This window comes from Falco cherrug, chromosome 10, assembly GCF_023634085.1.
Source record: "Falco cherrug isolate bFalChe1 chromosome 10, bFalChe1.pri, whole genome shotgun sequence".
Lineage (NCBI taxonomy): Eukaryota > Metazoa > Chordata > Aves > Falconiformes > Falconidae > Falco > Falco cherrug.
In genome coordinates, this window is record NC_073706.1 from 1,135,044 (window position 1) to 1,156,912 (window position 21,869).

General features: G+C 58.1%; 1 protein-coding gene across 7 annotated transcripts in view; it reads right to left on the bottom strand.

The window, feature by feature from the left end:
• EPB41L1 (erythrocyte membrane protein band 4.1 like 1) overlaps positions 1-21,869 on the bottom strand; it is a 62,817-nt gene that overhangs the window by 9,403 nt on the left and 31,545 nt on the right. For 4 of the 7 annotated variants that reach the window (XM_055722266.1, XM_055722262.1, XM_055722261.1 and 1 more), the window contains exons 3-17: positions 20,278-20,458; positions 19,672-19,836; positions 18,374-18,478; positions 18,249-18,291; positions 17,504-17,579; positions 16,996-17,214; positions 16,796-16,883; positions 16,323-16,475; positions 15,466-15,563; positions 15,152-15,327; positions 14,585-14,733; positions 13,982-14,017; positions 11,809-12,000; positions 10,309-10,407; positions 334-732 (exon numbers count right to left, since the gene is read on the bottom strand). In XM_055722266.1, coding sequence (XP_055578241.1) covers positions 334-732; positions 10,309-10,407; positions 11,809-12,000; positions 13,982-14,017; positions 14,585-14,733; positions 15,152-15,327; positions 15,466-15,563; positions 16,323-16,475; positions 16,796-16,883; positions 16,996-17,214; positions 17,504-17,579; positions 18,249-18,291; positions 18,374-18,478; positions 19,672-19,836; positions 20,278-20,439 — 2,160 coding nt within the window. In that variant the 5' untranslated portion in view covers positions 20,440-20,458. Of the gene's footprint in view, positions 1-333; positions 733-1,983; positions 2,092-2,648; positions 3,678-10,308; positions 10,408-11,808; positions 12,001-13,981; positions 14,018-14,584; positions 14,734-15,151; positions 15,328-15,465; positions 15,564-16,322; positions 16,476-16,795; positions 16,884-16,995; positions 17,215-17,503; positions 17,580-18,248; positions 18,292-18,373; positions 18,479-19,671; positions 19,837-20,277; positions 20,459-21,869 lie in introns of those variants that run through there. The other 3 variants (XM_055722263.1, XM_055722265.1, XM_027799319.2) reach the window with 3 other exon arrangements.

A 21,869-nucleotide genomic window follows, 5' to 3' on the forward strand; every position in this document is an offset into this window, starting at 1 on the left:
ATGCAAAACACAAGGACAGAGCCGCTGGTTAGTGACATGTGCCCTGCTCAGCTGCTGACATGCTGGAGCCATATGAGGGACGGGGTAGGCAGCCAAACGCAAGGGCTTATGAGAAGACGAGGACTTCTCCTGGTTGGCAGATGCACAAAACACACAGCAGAGCCATGCGACACAGGCGACAGCGTGCATCAGGGGAAAATAGGTACACCAGACATGCTCTTCCAAACCAACATGGGAGCGCACACCAGTGAGGAAATACCAGGCAGCAGGACAAGGAACATGGATGCATGATGGCACTGAGACAGTCCTGGGAGGGATTGCATCCCTGTGTACCTCTAGCTGGGAGACATCTGGGCTGGGCTGGGAGACCTTCTCCCCGCCTTTGACATCCTCTTCCAGCCTGGGAACTACTTTGTCAGTGTGCTGGAAGGAAACCAGGCCTTCGTCTTCTGTTTCACTCTTGTCCTTGTCCAGCTCGGGCAGGCTGCGGGAGATGTCCTCAAAGGCTGTGCCGTGGAAGTCACCGATCACTGTGAAGTCCACCTCTGCTTCCAGGCTGGAGGTTGAACTGACCGTGATGCTGGAGCACTTGCGCTCGATGGCCAGGTGGTTGTCCTTCAGAAAGACCGAGTCCTTCTCCTGGTCCTGCTCCTCATCACCGGTGTCACTCTCGGGAGCCCGGTGCCGAGGTGGCTTAGCTTTCTCCTCGGTGCCCTCCCTCAAGCCCGCTCTCTGAATGAGACACAATGGCGGAGAGAGATGGAGACAGTGAGCACCACACGGCGCCGCAGTGCCGACAGGGGAGAAGGGAGGAGGAGGAGAAAGAAGGCTGCAGCAAACATCACAGAGTAGAATCAAACACAGCTCAAGCATGGAGACTGAAACCTTTCTGACAGCAGCAACTTTGTAGGGGTTGGGTGGGGGAGAAGGGTTATTCAATCTGATTTTGCCAAAAGCCTATTGGTAATTAATCATCTCAAAAAAGGATCAGTCACACAGAAAAGCTTGGCGAGCTTGGAGGCATGTCAGCACACCCGGTGGAAGCGGATGTACGCAAAACAACAGGTCTGTTAAGAGACATTCAGAAACAGCTCAGACACCAGTGGTATCTATGCCAGTAAGGTTGGGCACTCAAAAAAACAAACAAACAAAACAAACCACAAACAAAGGGAAAGAAAGAGCAAAGAGTTTGAAAGAAAAGGGCCCCATCAGCCACGCACGGTGAAGGAGAAGCGAAGGAGTGTGCCAATTCCACTGAGCAGCCATGTGGGCCCTGCAGAGCATCACCCCGGGGGAGGAGGACCATCCCCACGGGGCTGCCCCCAGCCCTGCACCAGGGGCTAAGCCTGCCCCACCAGCACAGCACTCCCCTCCCGCAGCCCCACACAGCCGGCGGTGAGCTAAGGAATGACCTGGTTGAGTGTGTGGTCAGTGTAATTGACAGCATGATCAGAGCCAAGGGGTGACCCCCCTCCATCAGCTCTTCTCCCGATATGGACATACCTCTCAACTCCGCCGTCAGAGGGTACACTTCCCCTCACCATGCTTTGCCATGAAGCCATGGGAAGTCTACACCCATGCTGGACTTTGGGACATCTAGACCCATTGCTGAACTTTGCACCTTGCTCTCAGCAGATCTCCCTTAGGAATGGTTCGAAGCCCAAGTGATGCCAGAGGAAACCCACCACCTGGACTCTGGTCCAAGCGTTCACAGCCAGAGCCATCCACCCCACCGGCCAGGCTGTGCCAGCACCACCCTCCCCTGGCGCTGCTGGGAGGTTGAGAGGTATGAGAAACAGAGTGTCAAACAAACTCCAGAGGAACACACCTGCATACGTGTTCTCATGTGTGTGTGTGTGTATGTATAAATACATACATAACAGCTCTGCAACGGGGAGAGGAGCTGGAAGCACACAGCCCTCAGCTGCTTAAGGTGAGCTTTCATACTACAGTAAGAAGCAGTTAGTAAAACAGCACTGAGACCTGGAAGACCACTGGAACAGCAGTCTTTAGATTCTCTTCTTTCAGGCTGGATATTACTGATGGGTCAGATAAATCCTTTTCTTCCCCGTTTGGTTCCTGAGATTTGCTCTGGATTAGAGAAAATGGTTAGTTGTAAGGAAACGAACTCTACAGGAGCTCATCTAGCACTTAGGAGAACGAAGAAAGCTATTTCATCACCAGCCACCAGCTTGCCGAAGACAGGGGAGGGTGGGTGAGGCTGGCGAGCTAAGCAAGAAGGGGTATCAACGTAAGAAATGCAAGGGTGAAGCTGGAAGCGTGGGCACACTGCTGCGAGGTGTGTGTGCGTGTCCGTGACAGAGTCACAGCTCCTTCAGCCACCCCCCATCTCCCTTTCTTGCTCCTGGACATGAAGCTTGGGTGCCCGCTCTTGGGTTCAGCGAGTGGCATTCTCCAGGGAGCCGAAATGTCGGAGGGGGTCACAAAACAAAAGCTGATGAACCAACTGGCCAGCGGGTCTGCATTCAGCAAATAAGCCCGACCACACACACATACAGAAAAGGACAGGGGATGCAAAGCCACTGCTGTCAGTCAATGGATGTGTGAGGAGCCACTGAACATGATAATAAAGAGCCACACAACATGCGCATGAACTTTCCATCCGGACAGTTCATTGGAAGAGTTACCACCGCTTCTGCCAGTGTGAGCTCGCAGCCAGAGTCAGGGGAGGCCAGGTCAGCACTGTCTTCTCCTTCATGCTCCAGGTCAACAGAAACATCTTCCTTCAGAGAGAGGGGCTGGGAGGTGTCTCCTGAACCAGCCCCTTGCTCAAGGGCCAAGGAGACCACACTGGACATGGATGCCGCTGAAGTAACTGGCACTGCCAGCGGGGAGGTGAGGCCCGTGTTCAAAAGCATCTCCTGTGCCAGACCTGTCTTTCCCTTTGCTTTTGCTGACGTCTCAGCTTCAGTCACACACTCTTGTCCCTCCTGGGCTGCCCTTCGCTCCGTTTCGCTTTGCTCAAACATCTTAATCTTAGAGGCCACCGAGGTTTTCCTGTAGGTCTCGCTGCCCTGCAAGCTACCTGTGGCCACAGTGACATCTCCATGCTCCTGGGACACAGCTCCTGTCCTCCCAGCCACACACATCGATGACCCAGACTGTGTTTGATGTGCCCCATTGTTTGCTTGCAGCTCTTCCTTGCCTTCATAGATCAAGTTAGAAAACCAGAATGGCTCGCTTCCTTGACACAATCCTGCTACAGGGGTGTGGGAGTGCGGGACATCAGCAGCTTCTCTGGGAGGAGACTTATCCTGTGGTGGCTGCCCTGGAGCAAGGTCCCTGTCCCTGGTGGTTTCTCTTGTGGTAGAACTCCTGCCCTGCAAATCTTGTCCCACATTAAACTCCAAGTCCCAGGGTGGCTCTTTTGCGTTGGGATCTGCACTGTGGGGCAGCCCTCCAGCCCTGGGACCCTCTTGGGGCAGGTCTCCTTTCATGGCCTCAGTCTGTTGTTTTGCTGGTTCTGCCTGGAGAGGCAGTTCTTCCATGCAAGGACTTTTGTCTTCAACTCTGGTCAGCTTCCGTGATGTGGGCCCCAAGTCCTGGGAGAGCTCTTCTGTCGTGCGCTTCTCCTCCCTGAGCAGCTCTTCTGGGGCAGGAACTTTGCTTGGGGCTGCCCTCGCTGCAACAGGGTCCATCTCCCCTGTGGCTGGGTCTCTGACTGTAGCATCTGTGTTTTGGGGTGGTCCTCCTGCAACCTCCTGCAACCTCCTGCAACCTCCTGCAACAGGACTTGCACCTTGCTGTGGTTTCCATGTGGCAAAGCCCACATCTTGGGGTTGTTCTTCAGATTCAGGACCAGTGCCCCTAAGTACTGCCACCTCTGCTGCAGGGCTCATGTCCTTGGGTGCTCCTTTGCTCACTGCAGGGCTTGTCTCCTCGTGTGCCACCTCCGCTGAGGGGTTCATGTCCTTGGGTGTGCCCACAGCTCTTACAGGACCACTGCCCTGGGACAGGTTTCTGCCCTCAGGCTCAGTGCCTGGGGCTGGCTCTGCAGGGACAGGGCTGGATGGCTGGGGAAAGGGCGAAGGGGCAGGAGCGCTGGGCTTATCCCCCTCTGACCCCACGGTGGTGTGAGGGTGGCCCTGACAAGGCACAGCTGACAGAGATGACTTGGTCTCTATCTCTTCCATCTGAAGAACCACTCTGGCACTTTCCTCCTCATTGCTGTCTGCCCCAATCCTTCCTGAGAGCTCCCCCACTGCGGTGCAGATGTCCGGGCTCTGTACTGGGCTGCCTCTGTGCTCCTCAGCCCTGCGGCCATCCCCTGCCAGGTCACACAACTTCAAGCCTCCCACTGAGCTTTGCCGATGTGTCTCCTCTGGTCCCGCCCCTCGGGACCACAGTAGGGCTTCACCTCCCTCGGGTGCTTCGCAGCCTGCCAGCCCAGCAGATGCTTCCTCTCGCTGCAGGGGCAGCCCTTCCTCCTGCCTCATGGTGGGACGTCCCGCCAGGCTGGTCCCATCACAGCCTGTCCCAGGCATCTCCGGTGCTTCAGCAGGTTCTCCAAACACTGCCCTGTGTTGCTGACTGGCTGAGGAAGAGGGAGGGAACCCTTCTGCTTCAGGTGCTACGTGCTCGGATCCCTCCCCAGACATGTTCACAGTGGCTTCTGGTCTCTCCTCCAAGCCAAGCCGTCCACCAGCCCCTGTGAGCAGGTGTGCATTACTGTCCTCCTCTCCCTCTGGATCTCCTAAGTAGATGATCCTCTGGCTCGCAGAAGTCTCTGAGCTGTCGTCGCCAGCCTTCACTTTAATTTTAACAAGCTCTGTGGTTGTGGACGGCACTCTGGCCTCCTGCTTCCTGGAGGCTGCAGAAGCACGCTCCTTGGAGAACACCTCACTCTCTCCCTGAGGAGGCTCTGGCCCCAAAATCTTGGCCCTTTGCCTCTCTTCAGGCTGCTGACGTGACTTGGGCAGACCTGGCTCACTGGTGGTTGCTTCCTCGCCCTGCCCTTGGGGCTCCTCCTCTGCGCTTGCAGCTGGCAGGCACTCTGCCTCCTGGCTGGGCTCCCCCCTGCTTTCCTTCTCATAGATCTCATCCTCCCAGACGGACTCAAAATCCTCTGGACTAGCAATCATTTTTGCTCTTGTCCGGGTATCCAGGGCTGCATCTGCTGGCTCTTCCTGGCCTGCCAGTTCCTTGGCTTTGCCTCCTGCCATCTCCACTCTCAATATGCTCACACTCGTTTTCACCTTTGAGGTACCTGCATGTGCTTCTTCTTTCTTGACTCCCAGAGCTTTCTTTAGAGCTACCGCTTCCAGCCTAGGAGTTTCTCTCTCTATAAATACCCAATGCTCCGAGCCCTGCATTGCAATTGGAGCAAGAAGAGTTAGCATTCAAACATACTATACCTAACTGCTGATGATTGCTGTCATGAGTAACAGAAAGCTGATCTGCATCAGACAGGGCTGACTACATCATTTATTATTATTATTATTATTATTATTATTTTATTCATGCAACAGTTGAGGCAGAGTCTATACAAAGAGCCTGGCAACACGCTGATGGAGAGAAGGGACTGAAAATAAGGGGCTGATGCAGTGACGGAGCCCCTCTGTTCTCTGCAGGGACCATGTTCTGCTCAGGACAGTGGCTGACTCACACACCTGCAATAGCTGCAGCTTTGCTGGAAGTACAGAGGTGGGAGCAATGCTCCCAGCAGACACATTAACAGCCATTGGGGCATCTCTCATGAGGCAGGGGAATGCAGCTGGTTAAACCCACTGGGGCTCCCCATCTGACTCCTGTTTTCAGCTGGCTCTAGCAATCTCCATGAACAAAGGGTGAGATTTCATCGTAGGCAACAGTCTGTGTTTTGAGTAGTTTCACTCTCAGCTTCATGAACGTGCCCTAAGACTACGTCAAGATTTCCAGGAGCATGAGCAAGTAAAGAAAACATCTTTAGGCATCAGATAGGCCCTTTCCCCTTCCTACCAGATGCTGCATCTCAGGGTCACTCCAAAGTCCATCCTTCCTTTTCAGATCTCCAGGGAAATTTCATCAGAAGCAATTACTTCAGAGAGGTTTCTAGATATGCTGAAACCAAGCGGTTCAGGAAATGCAACGCATGAAAGGTTAGCTGTGAAATGTAAAAGACCAGCACGGGCTTGGCAGCTGAGACAGCTACGGGTACTGCAGCAAGGACCAAGTAAAGGTTGCGGAGCATCCCACAGCAAGGACACGGTGGTATGTGATCCACCAGCTGGTGAATCTTTGCTGCTGTGCAGGGGAGGATGCTAGATTCCTGTTACTACAGACACTTTGTACACTCACATATTTGTCCTTCAAGACAGCTAAAGACTTCACAAGTGCCAAGAACAAAGCACTGCTAAAATTTAACCACTTCTGGAACAGAAGGTAGAAAATAACCCACAAGAAGACAGCAGCAGGAAGACACTTGCACCGATGAGGAAGCCCAGCAGCCTCCATAGCCACCCCAGGCAATGCAGGCGTAAAGGGCAATGCTGCGGGCACGGTCCTGCGGAGCTCACCACGGGGCTGGCTGTGCCCGTGGCACGGGCTGCCCAACACCAGCCCGCGGGCAGAGCCAGCAGCACTCCTGCAGGCTGCGCAAGGCTGACCTGCGGCACCAGGATGTGCTCCACCCAAGTGCGGGGGCTGGCTGTCCGCTCCCCACAAACTATGAAAAACAATCCATGAAAACGTGAGCCATGCCCCACGCGGGGAGGTCGGGGTGAATGTTTGGAGCCCTTGCACCCGAAATGGAAACTTAATATTGGGTAAGGGGAAACAGGGGGGTAGAGGGAAGCAGAGCGAGAAGGAAGGGAAAAGAAGATGAGATTAGAGGAGAGAAAGAAGGAAGAATAATTACTAGCGGAAGGGCTTCCACAAGGAGGGGAATCAGAAACTGATGAATGTCCCTGGCAGAAAAATGCCGCTTCCTGCCTTCTTTGCCAGATGCCAAAGAAAGCGGAGCTCCCTGGGCACGCTGCCCCAGGCCCTGCCCTGGTAGCACCCGGGCAAGCGGCAGCCCTCACGCCTGCCCCCCCGCCACGGGCTCTGGCACAAGTGCAGCTGCCCCCCTGAGAATCCCACCTGAGTGCCAGCAGGGCTGTGCCTGGGCAGGCGGCACCGTGGAGGCTGCAGGCACAGCCCGCTGCCGGCCCCTGCCGCAACGCCGAGCCACCCGAGGCAGGGGCACCCGAGGCAGGGGTGCCCGGCACAGGCTCTTCGCACTGCCAGGGCAGCTGCTGGGGCGGCACACGCGCATCGCAAGCCGTACTGCACACAGGGTGGTAGGGGCACCCTCCGCTGATGGAAGACGGATCCTTGCCAGGGACTGTGCCATAGCACCTGCACCCTGCCACAGCCAGGCAGCCCTGTGCACTCGTGGTGGAGGAGCTAGGTCTTCAGCAGACCTGTGCCATGGCAGCTCCCTACAGCATTGCTCACACAAGCCTCTCCGACATCCTTTCACCCTGCGCTCCCATGCACCACCTGCTCTCGTCCACACCTGCCTCCAGTGCAGGTTCTACTTCTCAGACCATGGAAACAGCAACAGAGGCAGTCAGTGACTGCCAGGGGCACCAGGCTGCACCCAGATCTTTCAGAGTTGGGTTTGAACCATGAAAGCAACATTATCACTAACTCGGCAGCTGTGCCGGGCCTGCTGGGAAGCCCAGGTTGGTCCCTGGCATTCCCTCAGCACCAGTCTTCCTGTTCAGTACTGATGCTCCGGTGCAATTCAACCAGAACGCTGCTTCCCTGAGGGTACAGAGCTTCTCTTCTGTTCCTGCACTGTGGTCTCATTGCTGAACCTTTTCTGCAGCCAAGGCAAGGATGGACAGGTTGCGAACACATGTACAAACCTCTTCAGTGAGGTCCTCTCAATTCCCTTCTCTGGCTGCAAACCAGAGTCCTTCAGAGACCTTCCCTGGACAAAGATGATGAGTTTCTTCAGGCTCCTTCTCTGAGTTAAGGCTTGAGATATATGTTGTAGATCAAAAAGCCTTGAGACAAGTCTTCTGAAGCCTGGAACAACGTGTTCATCCATGACAGCACCTCTTAACCAGTAAGGAAAATCCAAAAGCTCCAGATTTATTTCCAAGTTTTCTCAAATTTTGTTGGGATGAGCACAGCCCACTCCAAGGGAACAGCCAACTACTCTGTGGTGTGATCTGAGCTCTGCTCCAGAGTGCTCAGTGCCAGGTCCAGCCACAGCTCTGGTTCCACTGCTCACAGCAGCCCTTGTGTCTCCAGAGCCTGAGGACTCTCAGGGATGTTTGGAGCAAATATCTGGATACTTGGGTATGTCCTCCAGGAAAGATAAATTCTGGAGCTTTAGAGGTCAGTAGGCTGGCAGGACAGAGCATGTCCCAAGGCAGGAGCTGAGTCTAAGAAGTGATGATGCTGGGAAGGGTCTGTCCGTAGAGCAACCCTGATTTCCCAAGGGATAATTTACTTTCACACTTCCCCCCCTGACACGTACTGCATCTGCTCTAGGAACAGGAGCATTTGGGAAGTCCATTCTCACCGTGGCTTGCACATCACAAGAGACAGCAAGTTGGTAGAAACAAAGGAAATGACAGCATGGAGCAGACACCGCATTCTGCCCCTGCCAACAAGGTCCATGACCTCAGCAAAGCCCAGGACAGGCAGGAGGCTTCTCCCTTTGGCATCTCTCAGTGTCCCTGCCACCTTTCCTTTCTGCTCAGGCAGACCCAGCTCACCCAAGGGGAAAGCAGGAGCCTCACAACAAGCAGAGGAGAATGAGTGAGCCTGAGACACAGAGATGACACACTGGGTTGCTTTGTCACACAAAGCTGAAGAGACTGCTGGAACCTCCCAGCCCATTCCGGTCCTCCAGCAGAAGCAAGGACTGAGGGATGGATGGAGAGGAGGGTGGAGGCGCGGGTAGCTGCGGGTAACAGACAACCCAGTCTCAGTGGATCTAGAGCCCACAGGCACCAAAAAACTTTCTAGCTGAGTATGATGAGAGCTCCAAGAGCTGCAGATGTGCCGTCCTCATGTCATCACCCTCTCGGGGTCACAGATTCCTCATGGTGACCACAGGCTGGTAGAGGACACGTTCTCACATATCAGTTCCTGAGTCTCAGCCACTAATGCCTGGAGAGAAATCATCAGTGAGCAACCTTGGCACCTGCACCCCCGCACAGCCCCAGCACCCCGAGGGTCTCTGGAGGGTGGAGGAGAAGACTCTTTGAATCAAAAGATGTGAGCACACCTCCCTTCTGCGGTTTCTGCCCACCGGCTCCTAAATACTGGCACCTAGAGGGTCCCAGCGTGGACCAGGGGGTGCTGCTGCAGAGCGCAAGCCTCACTGAAGGTGCCGGTGCCCATGCTCAAGCCTGAGGCTGTGCCCGGGCCCTCGCTCGCACCCACACCGCCTGCTCCAGCCAGCCCAGGCTCGGGCTCAGGCTCCAGCTCTGCTGCTGGGGCACAGCCTGCTGACACTGGCAACTCCTGCGCTACGGGAGATGCCAGGGAGCGAGAGTGGGACCAGCTACCTCCTGCCCCACCTGCCCCCTGCCTGGTGCTGCTCCTGCTCTGCTGCCTTCCCCAGGGCCCTCGGCAGGATGTGCAGCCCAGCACTGCTGGCGGGACCCAACCACACCACAACCAAGTCTCAAAGACCAATTTTCTTCTGCTCAGTGGCATCTTCTCTTGGCTGTCCTGGGAAACAACCACCATCACGCGAGATAAATCCTGCAGGCAAGCAGTGCCAAGAGACCACAATCCTCACCCGTGGGCACTGTGCGAGGACATCAGTCATGCTGCCTAGCAGAGGCTTAAGTCTGACACTTCTGATGCCTCCAGAGATGCCCTGTTTCAGAGTGCCTGGGCCCCAGGAACTGTAACTAGCCAAAATGAAAGGAAAGCACAAGGGATTGCTAAAGACAGCTTGTAGCTGCCTGCCTGCTTGCACCTGGGGCAGGGCCCTGTGGAGTGCCTGTGCCATGGGGTCAGCACTGCCTTGGGACCCCCAGCACTGGCCTCCAGCATGGCCCCCTCACCCAGGGCGCAGCCAGACCCGGGGGTGCGCAGCAGGGCTCCACTGGAAGGTCTCTCCCAGGATCCTGTCTCACAGCCCAGAAGAAACAGTCAGGGGGGCAGATTTCACCGACAGCCCTGTCCTGGCAAGGGATCCTGCCCGTCACTGGAGGGGGGACCCACCCGGGGGGGCAGCGAACAGCTCAAGCTCTGCTCAGAGGGCAGAAACCCCCTTGGCAGGCTGGAGGGCCCCACGGTGGGGGGTCACACTGTGAGAGCGAGGGGTGGGGAGAGAAGGAAGATGGTGACAACCTCAGGAGAGGAGACAAGGCTTTTCTGCGTGAAAGACTCCATGCTTAGGGAAGCTCCGTGCTCAGATGCAAAACCGTCTAGGGTGTCCTCTTCAATCGTCTGTGCCAGCACGGGAACCCCAGCACCCACGGGGAAAGAGAGAGAGACAGAGACAGAGAGAGAGAGGGAGAGGGAGAGGGGGAGAGAGAGAGAGAAAGCACATGAGAAGGAATGAAAGAAACAAATGGTGGGTAGGTGGGTGGATGGAAGGGTAGATGGATGGATGAGTGGATAGATAGAACAGAGGCCACAGCTATGCCAGCTCTAGATGCTCCATTTACATCTCTGCACTTTATATATTTGCTTGTAAAAGAGATGTGGGCTGAAGTCCCTATTCCTCTTCCAAGCTTGGTGCTTTGATGAGGGGCTGTGACCTCACTCTGCCCGGGTTACCCTGCAGCCCCTACTCTCTGGTCAGCACTGGGGACTAGCAGGCATGCATGCACATCACGAATCCCCTGCAAAGAGCCCCTGGCCCAGCCGCCCCACAGCGTCCCGCATGCTCCGCACAGCCCAGCCCCACCTCACTTGCTCTGCACGACTGTCCTGGGAGGGAGCCGGGGCAAAGCAGGTCCCATGTGTGGCATCCACCCTGCCTGGAGCCACGGCCACTGGCACGGGCACAGCACTGGCTCCAGAGCCCCCACGGGGGACAGAACATGACAGAAGGGAGAGCAAGCAGGGAGGGTCCCTGACAGAGAGAGGGCATCCAGGCTGGCAGCGGGCATGTCCTTGCCACGTATTGCCTGTACCGAGCCAACCAAGAGCCCAGCGCCACAGAGCACCCAGCCGCACCACATCTGCGCCCCTCACACAGCACTGGGGGTTCTGCACGTCCTAGCACCCCCAGTTCCAGTTCCCCAGGTGTTTTCCTTTCACACTCACAGGTCCCACCACAAAGCCAACAGGCAAAACACCCGGAGGGGAGGACATGCGTGCAGTCTGCATGAGAGCAGTGGCACCGTTCATGCCTGCACCTGCTCCCACCACCTGGGTCCCAGCTGGTGAGAGCATCGTGGGGCACCTCGCCGCCGGTGCCTGGTCCTGCTCTGCTGAGGACACCCCTCAGGCAAGAGCTGCACTGGGTGCTGCCACGCAGCAGCCCTGACAGTACGAGGGCTGAGGCCAGCCCCATCTTGTGGGCCAACAAAAGCCACAGCCCAACCCTCAGGCACCCCCAAAACACAGCCCTCCAGAGAAGGGTGCAAAGTTCAGCCCCACGCAGTGCCCAGGCACAAGGGCAGATCACCACCAGCAGTGTGATAACGGTTAGCTCATCCAAAACTTCAGAGCCAGCAGCCTGGCCAGAGGCCCCCTCCCTCCACCCTGTGTCCCCACAAGGTCATTTCCACCCTGTTCCCGCAGGGTAGCACTGGAGGCAGAGACTCAGAGCCCAACAGCTGAGGAACACCTCCCCGCAAACAGCGTGTTCCCCTCCATAAGAGAAGCAGCAGAACAAACCTCGCTGGCCTTTTCTGGGGTTCCCTTTGGTGTTTCATCCTCATGCTTGGGTGAGGAAGAGGCTGGTGAGGAAGGCAGCCTCCTGTCCCGGTCCCTGTGAACTAGCTTGCTGTTGGGCTCCTTCAGGGTCCGTTTCAGCTCATTGATGCTGGCCTGATGCTTCAGCAAAACATCTTCTGGCTTGTCTAAAAACTTGGGGAAGGAAAGAAGAAGATAACTGTGATAAAGCACCAGCCAAGGCAGAAGAGATGAGCAGGGGCACTGGGATGGTTTGCTTCACACCAGGCTTGAATTCAGGGTCTCGAGAGCCAAACGAGCAGCATGGCAGAGCACCCTGGTCTGCAGCTCCCACTAAGACCGTTGCAAGGAGCAGCAAAAAGGCAGCACGAGGGCGAATACGTGTGGCCAGCTGCCCCCTGCGAAGGGCACAGCGCGCCCCTCGGCATCGCTGGCACGGCCTGCTGAGGACAAGCTGAGCCAGCTGGAAGAAGAGCGGGCTCTCCATTGGGACCAGCAAGGGATTGGGCCCCACTGGCAATACCAGTGGCCGCCTCTGCTGCTCTCTTGTGCCAGGCACGAAGGGAGCCCGTGCCTCTGCCCCAGCAAGGCAGGAAACCGGCATTCCCAATGGAGCTCCTTCAAAGTGGGCTTCTGCCAAAGGGCAGGAGGTCAAGGGCTGGTCAGAGATGTCCAGCACAGATCCAAGCCTGGATCACCATGGACCAGCCTGGGCCCAATGGCAGCCTGCGGTGGGCTGGGGTCTCACCTGATGCAGAGAGGACGGCTCAGTGCACTCAAGTGCAAGGTGGGGTTTAGGCATTAGAGCATCATTTTGCGACCGTACAGGCACCGGGTGGCTCCCCTCGTCCTGCCGCAGAGGTGGGCAAACTGGCTCAGAGCAAGAACCAGCAAGAGCAAGAACCCAGGCTTCTGCTTCAAACTCAAACCTCTTTTGAGGTTCAAAAGGCGTCACCTAAAATACCTCCCTGGTTTTTCCTCCTCTGCAACAGCCCAGAGACCCAAGGAAGTCCCATGAAAAACTCTTAACAAATTTTCCAGATCCTGAAGGTTCAGCGCAACTCGTGAAAAAGCTGCCCCCAGGGACCCGCATGCCTGAGCTGTGAAGTGCTTTGTGTTTGCCCACCTCTGGGCTCGGGGTACACCGGGGGAGCAGCACATGCACATGCAGCGGGGTAAGCAATGAGGCGGGCAGGGGAGGGACCAGGACTGGTGCCCACCGCCCCAGCGGGGTCTGCCCTGCGGTGCCAAGCAGGATGGTGAGGGCTGTGTGGTACCAGCGTGGCAAACCCCACCGCTTGGCTGCGTTCGCCCCCCTCGACACTTCCAGCAAGGGTCTGCTTCCCACTGCCAGCTGAGGGAAAATCCCGGGGGAGCAGCTTTGGATTTTTGGCTGGGATGAACCGCTCCTGATGGGGACCACCACGCACACGGGAGTTTGTGCAGGGGAGGGCACAGCCTCCCTTTTCCCTGCGACAGCCCGCTTGCTGGCCGGGCAGAGGCAGGCAGCTGCCCTGGGCACAGGGGGTGGGTGCCAGTGCCTGCTGCGGCCGGCACCGAAGGCAGCTCAGAGACCCATTTGCCCCCGGCGCAGCGGGACAGCAGCTGCGGTGCTGCGGGGAGCTCCAGCCTGGCTCTCTGTGGGGGCACCGCGCTGCAGGAGTGGGGGCTGTGGGAGCAGGGCCACCAGGCAGGGCAGGGGATGAAGGCAGCTGAGGTCAGGCAAAAGCGGAGCGCAGGTCAGGGCGCCAGCGGGAGTGATGGGACTAGCCTCCATGGGAGAGCTGGGGCTGCGGGGCTGGACGGAGAAGAGACACGAGGCAAGGACATGGCGGAGTCAGTAACATGAGCAGAAGCCAGGTCTTCGCAACAGGCCAGGGACTCAGCACGGGGGCCTGGCCCTTGCGCCTTGGGAGGGCTCCTGCTCACACAGACAATTAGATGATTAGGACTACCTTACTTAGTGGGATAGAAGATGCCATGTGTGCGCTGGGGCAGGTCCCCAGCTATCTGCTCATCGGGCTTCTCTAGCATCCAACCCCCCGCCCCAGTGCATCTTGTATTCCAGTAAATAGGGTGACACAGAGTGTTGCTTTGGAAAGGATGGACAATATGATGCACCGATGAGGACTAAGATACTCCAGAGACAGAATACCTCCTGCTTGTGCCTGGGGGTTGTTTCGTGCTCCGGCTGGCAGCAAAGAGAGGGTTAAAAGTAACCAGCAGGGTCAGTCGAGGGAACTTGTCACAAATATCACAGTTAAGTTGATGGGCTTGTAGGGTGCAGAAGGACCAGACCCCCCCTCCCCTTGCACTGTGGGGCTGAAATGGGCTGGAGTGTTCCTGGGCCAGCCTGGGGGCCAGGACAGGGAGTGGGTGGGCTGTGCCCAGGCAGTGGTGGGTACTGGTGTGCCTGGTCTGTCCTCATCCCCATCCCTGTCCCAGAACAGGGCTGCTCTTGGGTCCAGCCCTGTCTGGGGACAAGCTTTGAGACCACCTGGAGGGTGCTGGGGAATCAGAGTCAAGCCAAGCCCCTGCGACAGCCCCATTTCCACCGGTGAGGCCATGAGCTGTGTCCTAGGGGTCCCACCAGCCTGAGGCACTGTTGGCAGAGAAGGGGCTGCGGGGAACCATGCCCTGGGGCGATCCTACCTGCAGCCCAGCCCTGCTGCCTGTGCCAGGTCCCCTGTCTGCCCTCTCCAGATGTGATCCAGCCTACCCCTCCACGGCCACCCTCCTCTCTCCGCCTTGTCTGTACCTTCAGCTCCTTGATTTTCGTTGGGGTGGTCACCTCCTCGTCCTCCATCTCAGACCTTCTCCTGCTGCCAAACTCACCGTCCTCGTCCTGCTTCTCACCCTCCGCCCTGGCGTCGTGGTTCTCGCTGACAGAGGCTGGGCGCGAGAACTCTGCCCGTGGGGGAGAGCCTGGGTCACCACAGCCCTGCCACCCCCAACCTCCCCCATCCCCTGCCCCCCGCCCTGCCTGCTCAGACCCGGGGACCGAGGAGCCCTGCACGCCCTGCAGCAGGGATGGCTCATCCCAGGGGTCCCCAGGGATGGGGAGCCAGGCGCAGCCCCTTCCCCAAGCTGCCTGACCCCAGCCCTGCCACGGCCCCCGGCTCATGTGCAGCCTGAGCCATCACTTGGGGTGGGGACAGACCCTCTGCCACAGGGCTGTGGTTGGGGACAGCCTCCAGAAGGAAGCCTGATGGTTGCTGTGACCCTGCCAAATGAGCCAAACAGCTCGCAGAGATGAGCTGAACAGCATCCCCCTCGCTCCCGCCAGCGGACCAATCTCCCTCCCCCTCCCCAATTTGGGGCATACCTCCGTCAAGGCTGCGAGACATGGTGTACCGTTTGCTGGAGGAGCGCTCGAAGAAGGGAGCCGGGCGGTCAATGAGGGCGCTGGCCTGCCGTGTCTGCGCCTGCGTCCGCCCGCTGTAGCGGAACTTGGAGCCCATCACCAGGAAGCCCTTGGGGGGTGGCTCCGGGGACACCAGCCTAGGGGTGAGAGAGGCGCAGTGCCGTCAGCGAGCCCCAGCCATGCCCCCCCCAGAGCTGCCCCCAACATGTACCCACTGTGGCAGGGGCAGAGCCTGTCTGCCTCCAAGAAGGGAAGTCTGGCAAAGGTCTCCTCACCTGAAGAAGGTGTGATGCTCTATGCAGACCTTCCAGAGACGCTTGGCGGAGCGGTGGTTGGGCAGCTTGAAGCCAATGGTGCTCTCAAACTGTTCGTACTTGGGGAAGACAGAGGCACACCATTACAGGCAGATCCTGCTCTAGAGGACATGATGGGATGGGACCTTGCAGAGGCACTCAGGTTGCCTTGGCAGAAGCCATGACCATACAAAAAACCAGTTGTCTTCAAAGCAGTGCTGGAAAGGTCCATGCCCAGCCCCACTAGGTGGTGGGATCACGCCCCCACACTTTTGGCCTAAGCACTTTCCTCAACTGTAGATGGCTTTTCAGTGCAAGATAAATTCCCTCAAGAAACAAAAACCTTTTACAGCTCGGTTTGGTGAGAGGGCATCTCTGTTTCAGATTTACTGTCCTTTCCCTCCTGCCTGCTGGAAAATGTGGGTGGAAATGCATTCTCCTAACCGTGCACTTTGAGTGAAAATAAAATTGGAAAGCAAACGAAACAGCCTCCTGATGGTTTTCTGTGAAGCACGGAAGACACCAAAAATGGCCCTCAACCCCCCTTCCTGGGTGACTTCCCCATGCTAGCCGAATCATGGCATCTGGCTGGTGGGGAAAGGAGCCTAGGGTGCCCTCAGCCTGATGAAGTCACTTTGCCCATGAGAATGAACAGGAAAGCACCTTTGGAAAGCCTCCATATGCCACAGGAGATGTGCTCTCATGGTCAGCATGGTCATTAACTTGGGACCCCGGAGGAGAGGCTGGAGCCAGGCGAGGACCTCCCCACCAGGCAGCCCCAGTTCAGCAGAGCAGGCAGCCTGCCGTGCCCTGGGGCTGCACTGGTGCGTGGCACCCACCTCACCCGGGCGGATCTTGATGTAGAAGTTGCTCCTCTTGTAGGAAATTTTGAGGATCTTGGGCCAGGCAAAGCGGTTGATCCTCAGCCGGTCCCTGTAGATGAGGAGGCCATTGGCGCAGACACCCAGCATGATGTCAATACCCTCTGAGTCCTGGAGGAGGCAAGAGGGACAGGAGGGGACTGCTCAGCTGCCCAGTAACAACCAGTCCAGCCAGCAGTGCCACGCTCCTTCCTGCTCTGTGCTCTGCCACAGGGGACCTGCTGACAGTGAGGTCACGGAATCACAGACTGGATGAGGTTGGATCTCTGGAGGTCCTCTGGTCCAGCGCAGGGCCACCCCGAGCCAGCTGCCCAGGACCATGTCCTTGTTGCACCTTCACTGTGGAAGGCAGGGGCTGGGTGGGGAGGGGTGCGCAGTCAGGGCTGGGTGGTGGCACTGGCCATTCTTCTGGCAGCCCCATGGCCCCGTACCTTGGCATGGTGCAGGTCCACCCCGTACATGGAGAGCTTCTTGGCATTCTCCAGAAAGTGGATCTCCGCTTCCCCGGGGGTCATTCCCCTGCAGGAAGACAGAGAGGGAGACACATGGCTGGGCGCCCCACCACGCATGGACCAGCTGTCTAGTGCCTTCCTCCTTCCTGGCCACCAGCCTGTCCTCTTCTGGGGCTCACCGGTAGGTCTTGTGCAACTCCATGATGCGCTCCTCCAGCTCCCGCGTCTGGTTGGGGGCAAAGCGCAGCTCGCTGACATAGTTACCCACATGCTCCTCAGCATCATAGTCACCCAGCTCAGCCTGCACAGCATAGGAGCCCAGCAGGGCATGTGTGACGAAGGAGCAGGGCAGGCGCCCTGTGATGATGTCCGCACGGAGCTGCAGGCACAGGTAGTATCTGCAGGAGGGGGCAAAGGGTGAGAGCAGGGCACAGTCACATGCCCTCCGGAGCAGGCTGGGGCTCCCTGGGAAGCGGCGATACACACCCCACCTTGTAATGCTCCCTGTGGGGACTGCCACCTCCCACAGCCACCTTCCCAGCCCGCTCTGCATGATTTCGGCAGGGCAGCAAGCTCCCAGACATCCCCCAGCCACCCACATCCTGCCTGAGCTCTGTCCCTCCACACGCTCCCAGATGGTCCCCTGGGAGCTGCCGCCAGCTGTGCCCATGCAGGGATGGTTCTCACCTTGTGATGTCCTCCGTGAGCTGGGCAGGGTCTGGAGGGTAAAACTTCACGGTGAAGGCGAAGTTCCAGGGCCCGCCTAGGGAGGGGAGAGAGCAGTAAGGGCAGCATCCATGCTGGCTGCACACAGGTGTGCAGGAGCATCCCGACATCCACTAAGGGTCCCAACTACTCCCCCCAGGCCTGGCACAGGGCAGGGACAAGGGGGCTCCAGAACAGCCCTCAAGACACCAGCACAACTTGGTTAATCCTCCCCAAACAGCTAGGGAGAGAAAAGCATCACAACTTCAGGAGCCATCAGCTCAGTGGGACTACCAGTGTCACAGCAAAAGCCTCATATGCCCCAGAAGGTGAGACCTTGGGCAACAGCCCTTCTGCCACCGCAGCAAGGCAACATCATGGGCAAAGGAACCCCAGGACCTGTCCCAGCAAGCCCCCCACTCTTCTCCCCCATTCCCATCCTCCCTGTGCAGGGCAGGTGGGGATGGCACCCAGAAAGAGACCAGGTCTCAGCCAGCTCTCCAGTGGCATAGACGGGGTCCTTTGCTCCCCAACACCTGTCACAGCTAAGAGAGGTGGGTAACAGGCAGCCAAACGAGCAACAGCATCTGGGTCCTCAGGGCAGCTGCCAAAGGTCCCCTCCAGGGCAGGTGGGGAGGGTCCTGCCAGAGGACAGTCACAACTGAGCCACCCAGGGGCCCCGGGACACCCCAGGTCTGGGGAGGATGGACCCTTCCCAGGCACTTACTGCGGATCTGCTTCTTGATCTCCTTGGAGGGGTCCAGCCAGTTCTGCAATGAGGGGACAGCAGGTCAGGGGGGCCCCCCCCACCATGGCGGCAGCAGCGGCCACAGAGGGACCCCCCATGCTCACCTTCTGGCTGTCTGAGTCACAGAAGGTGAGTCCAAAGTAGTCCTTCTCCAGGAGGTTGAGGTGCTCGCACACCATATCAAAGAGGACCTGCCCTCGGGCATGCTTCTGTTGGAGACACGGAGAGGCTGATGGTGAGCTGACTCCCTTGTGCTCCTGCAGACCCAGCAGGCACAGGCAGCACCCACTGGGTGCAGGCAGGCAGCACTGGGGAGGGTCAGGGCAGCTCTAGCTCTGCAGGTGACCACTGACACATGCTGGGCTGCCTTTAAAAGCAGCCCTCTCACCCAGCAGCACCATTCTGGGGACACCCAGGTGGTCCTGGGGCTGCGGGGATGGGACACGGTCAAGCTGAGCCGGTGCAGTGCAGACAGCAGGTCCCATGGACCAGGGAGACCCAGTGCCCACCCAGCACATCCCTCATCACACCAGGAGACAGTGATGCTGAACCAGCAAGGAGTCCAGCCAGCCCAGGCGCCTCTGCTTCAGAGCAGGAAGCTGGGACAAATATGCCCCAGAGTTTGTGGCAGCCGGTGCTGCCTGTGGGACAAGCTCCTTCCCAACACCCTCCTCGTGGTGGCAGCTGGGTCCCAAAGCATGGTGTGACAAAAAAGAGCCACGAAGAGCCCATGCCATGGGCAGGGATGGAGGGCACCCTGCCCATTATCTGGTCCTTTGAGTACCCTTGCATTTCCCTTCATTACTGGTGGCAGTGAGGCTCAGACTGGCTCATGCAGATGGAAGAACAACCCCTCCCGCGTGTGTTTCTCCCCTGTTTACAGCCTCCCAGCCCAGCAGCTCCCATCTCCCCTCTCCAAGGCATCCATTTACCACAGCACCCTCATCATGCGCCCCAGGGACGGCAGCCCAGGGCACCAAGTGGCACAGCCCCCGCAGCTCACTGCCCCCAGCTGCAACCAGGGGCTCCTGCTGACAGGCTCTGACACACCTCGCCGTGCGGTCCCTGGCCTGCTGGCTTTATGGGGAAGGACAGCAAGGGTTGGGAATATGAACACAGAGAGGATGGACACAAACCTGCCTAGGACAGCCGTAAGGTTCCATGTGTGTCAGCCTCTTTCCGCCAACACATGCACACACATGTCTGTCCAGATTTTTTCCTTATTTTGCAATTTCAACTTAAACAGCTATTTATGTGGATCCTTTCCCCTAGGAGAGAGGTGCTACAAAGCTGTCCTTGGAAGAGCCCTGACATCGGGGACTCGCTGGGCTGGGCAGGGTCCCTGGGCTGAGACATGTCCCCCTCCTTGGTGCCCATGCAGCCCCCTGAAGCTGGGACTCACCTCCACCTCACATTCATACTCGGAGGCATCGAGCAGAGTCACTCTGCAGAGGGCACTCTTCACTTTCTTGGTGGTTTTCTGGGGTGACTTCTGGGTCTTGCTGGGGGTTGTTTTGTCAGAGAGCCCATCAGTCTCACTGTAGTCCTTCTCCTCCATCTCTGTTCCCTGGAGAAGGGAGACGCGCAGGGTTACTGGCACCACTGCCAGGATGGACAGGCAGACAGATAGGGAAAGCCCTCCAAGAGCAGGCAGAAGAGGGCAGCTGACGGGGGCTGACGACCCCCTGCCCTGGCCAGCAGCCGCAGCAGTGCCATTTCCAGCACAGTCAGTGCTTGAGGCTGCCATGCTGCTCCTTCTGCCCGTCCTGCCTGCAGGGACCTGTGCAGGAAGCTGGGAGGCAGCCGGCAGAGCCCACCCTCATCCCCTCCGGGATGTTCCCCCAGGGCTGACAGCACAGGGGAGGTGCCCACCTCACTGGGCTCCCTGCAGCCCCCACGCTGCAGCAAGGACATGGTGATGGGCAGTAGAGAGTGGTGGCACGTTCCCTTCCTCCGCTGCGCCCTCCTCTCTGCCACATTTCACAGCACCCAGCTGTCACCCACTCACCGGCTCCATGTTTCGGGCATCGGACTGTGCCCCGGGCTTCTCATTGCCCTCGGCGGGGCTGGCTGCGGCGGTGGGGCCCTGCGCGGCTGCCTCCAGCTGCTGCTGCGGAGCCTCCTCCTGCACGTTCTTCACCTCCAAACCGGGGCCCGTCTCCGTGGTCATGGCCGCTGGTCACCTTGCTCTGCCCCCGCCAACCACAAGGAGAGACAGGAGGTGTCACCCAGGCATGCAGGGATGGAGGATGCTGGCAAGGCAGCCCGGGATGCCCTGGCCACAGGGGCAGGGGACCTGCCCAGCCCTGCCCTGCTGCCAGGCGCCCGCTCCCCCTCCGTGCCCAGAGCTGGCTTTGCAAACGGCCGGTGGCAGCAGCACAGGACATCAGGATTTCGTACTTAGTTGAGCCAGAGAAGAAGAGCCAGTGGTGTGGGGAAGGACACCAGTGGCAGGGACCCCCCATCGTCACGCCCCAACTCTGCACTCACAGCAGGGAGTGGAGCTGGCCATAACCCCCTGCTCCCCCCAGCCCTGGGGTCTTCGGTACCTTCACTAGTATTTTTCACGAATGGGAGGGCTGATCCTGAGAGGAAAAAACGGGCTGTGAGTCAAGGTAAAGGCTGCACTGAGACAGGAAATTGCAGACACGAACGACTCCACATATTGCATCCGGGATGGCTGGGGTTTTTTCCCCTCTGGACTTCCCAGCAGCAGCAGCACACTGGGTTCCCACGGCTGGCGTGGCCGGACCCTGTGTGGTGGTGGGACAAAACCTGCCTCTGGCTCCAGCTGCTTGTCCCATGCAAGATGCAAAAATAAACTTGGGGCCAGGCACAGGGGAGGTGAAGGCACTTTCCGTGCTGGGGTGCTCAGAAACATGTTTCCTGCAACCTTTAAGTTTTTGAAACTTTTATGCAAATACAGCGTGGGGCTGGTGACGGCTCCTGGGATGGTCCATGTGCATGCAGGTCATCAAGCGCCCTTTGTGACCATCACCCATCTGCCACTCGGGCTGCTCAGGCCCCACCAGCTCCCCAGACCATGTCCAGCTGTGCAGGACCAGCTGGGATCACCGCCATCAGCGTGCCTGAGGGCTGTGACTGGATGAGCTGGCTCAACCAGCAACATCTGTCCAAGGTCACATCACCCACCTTGCCCACACAGCAGCCACAGGAGCAGCCCTGAGTAGTGCCTGCAACACCAGAAAAACTGCACTTTTTTGGAGTGTGGAAGCCCATATGGGATATTTCTGGTCCCTGTTTCTGGAATGACAGCCCACATGGCACAGGCAGGGAGCCAGCTCCTCCCTGAGCTGCCAAACCCCAGGCTTTGCCCCAGGCCCAGCAGCATTAATACAGGGATGAGGTCTCAGAACAGCTCCAGGTCACAAACTCTGCCACCCTGGGGCTCGAGGAGTTACTTGGTGACATGACATCCCACCACCATCACCTCCTGTAAGTCCCAACTACCTAAATGCTGTTCTAGCAAGTATGGGAGAGCAAGACTCCAGCCAAGACCATGACCTAAGTCAGGCAGGGAAAGGCAACTTTTGCTGCCACCCACAAACTTACTGACTACAAAGAGAACATCTCACACTG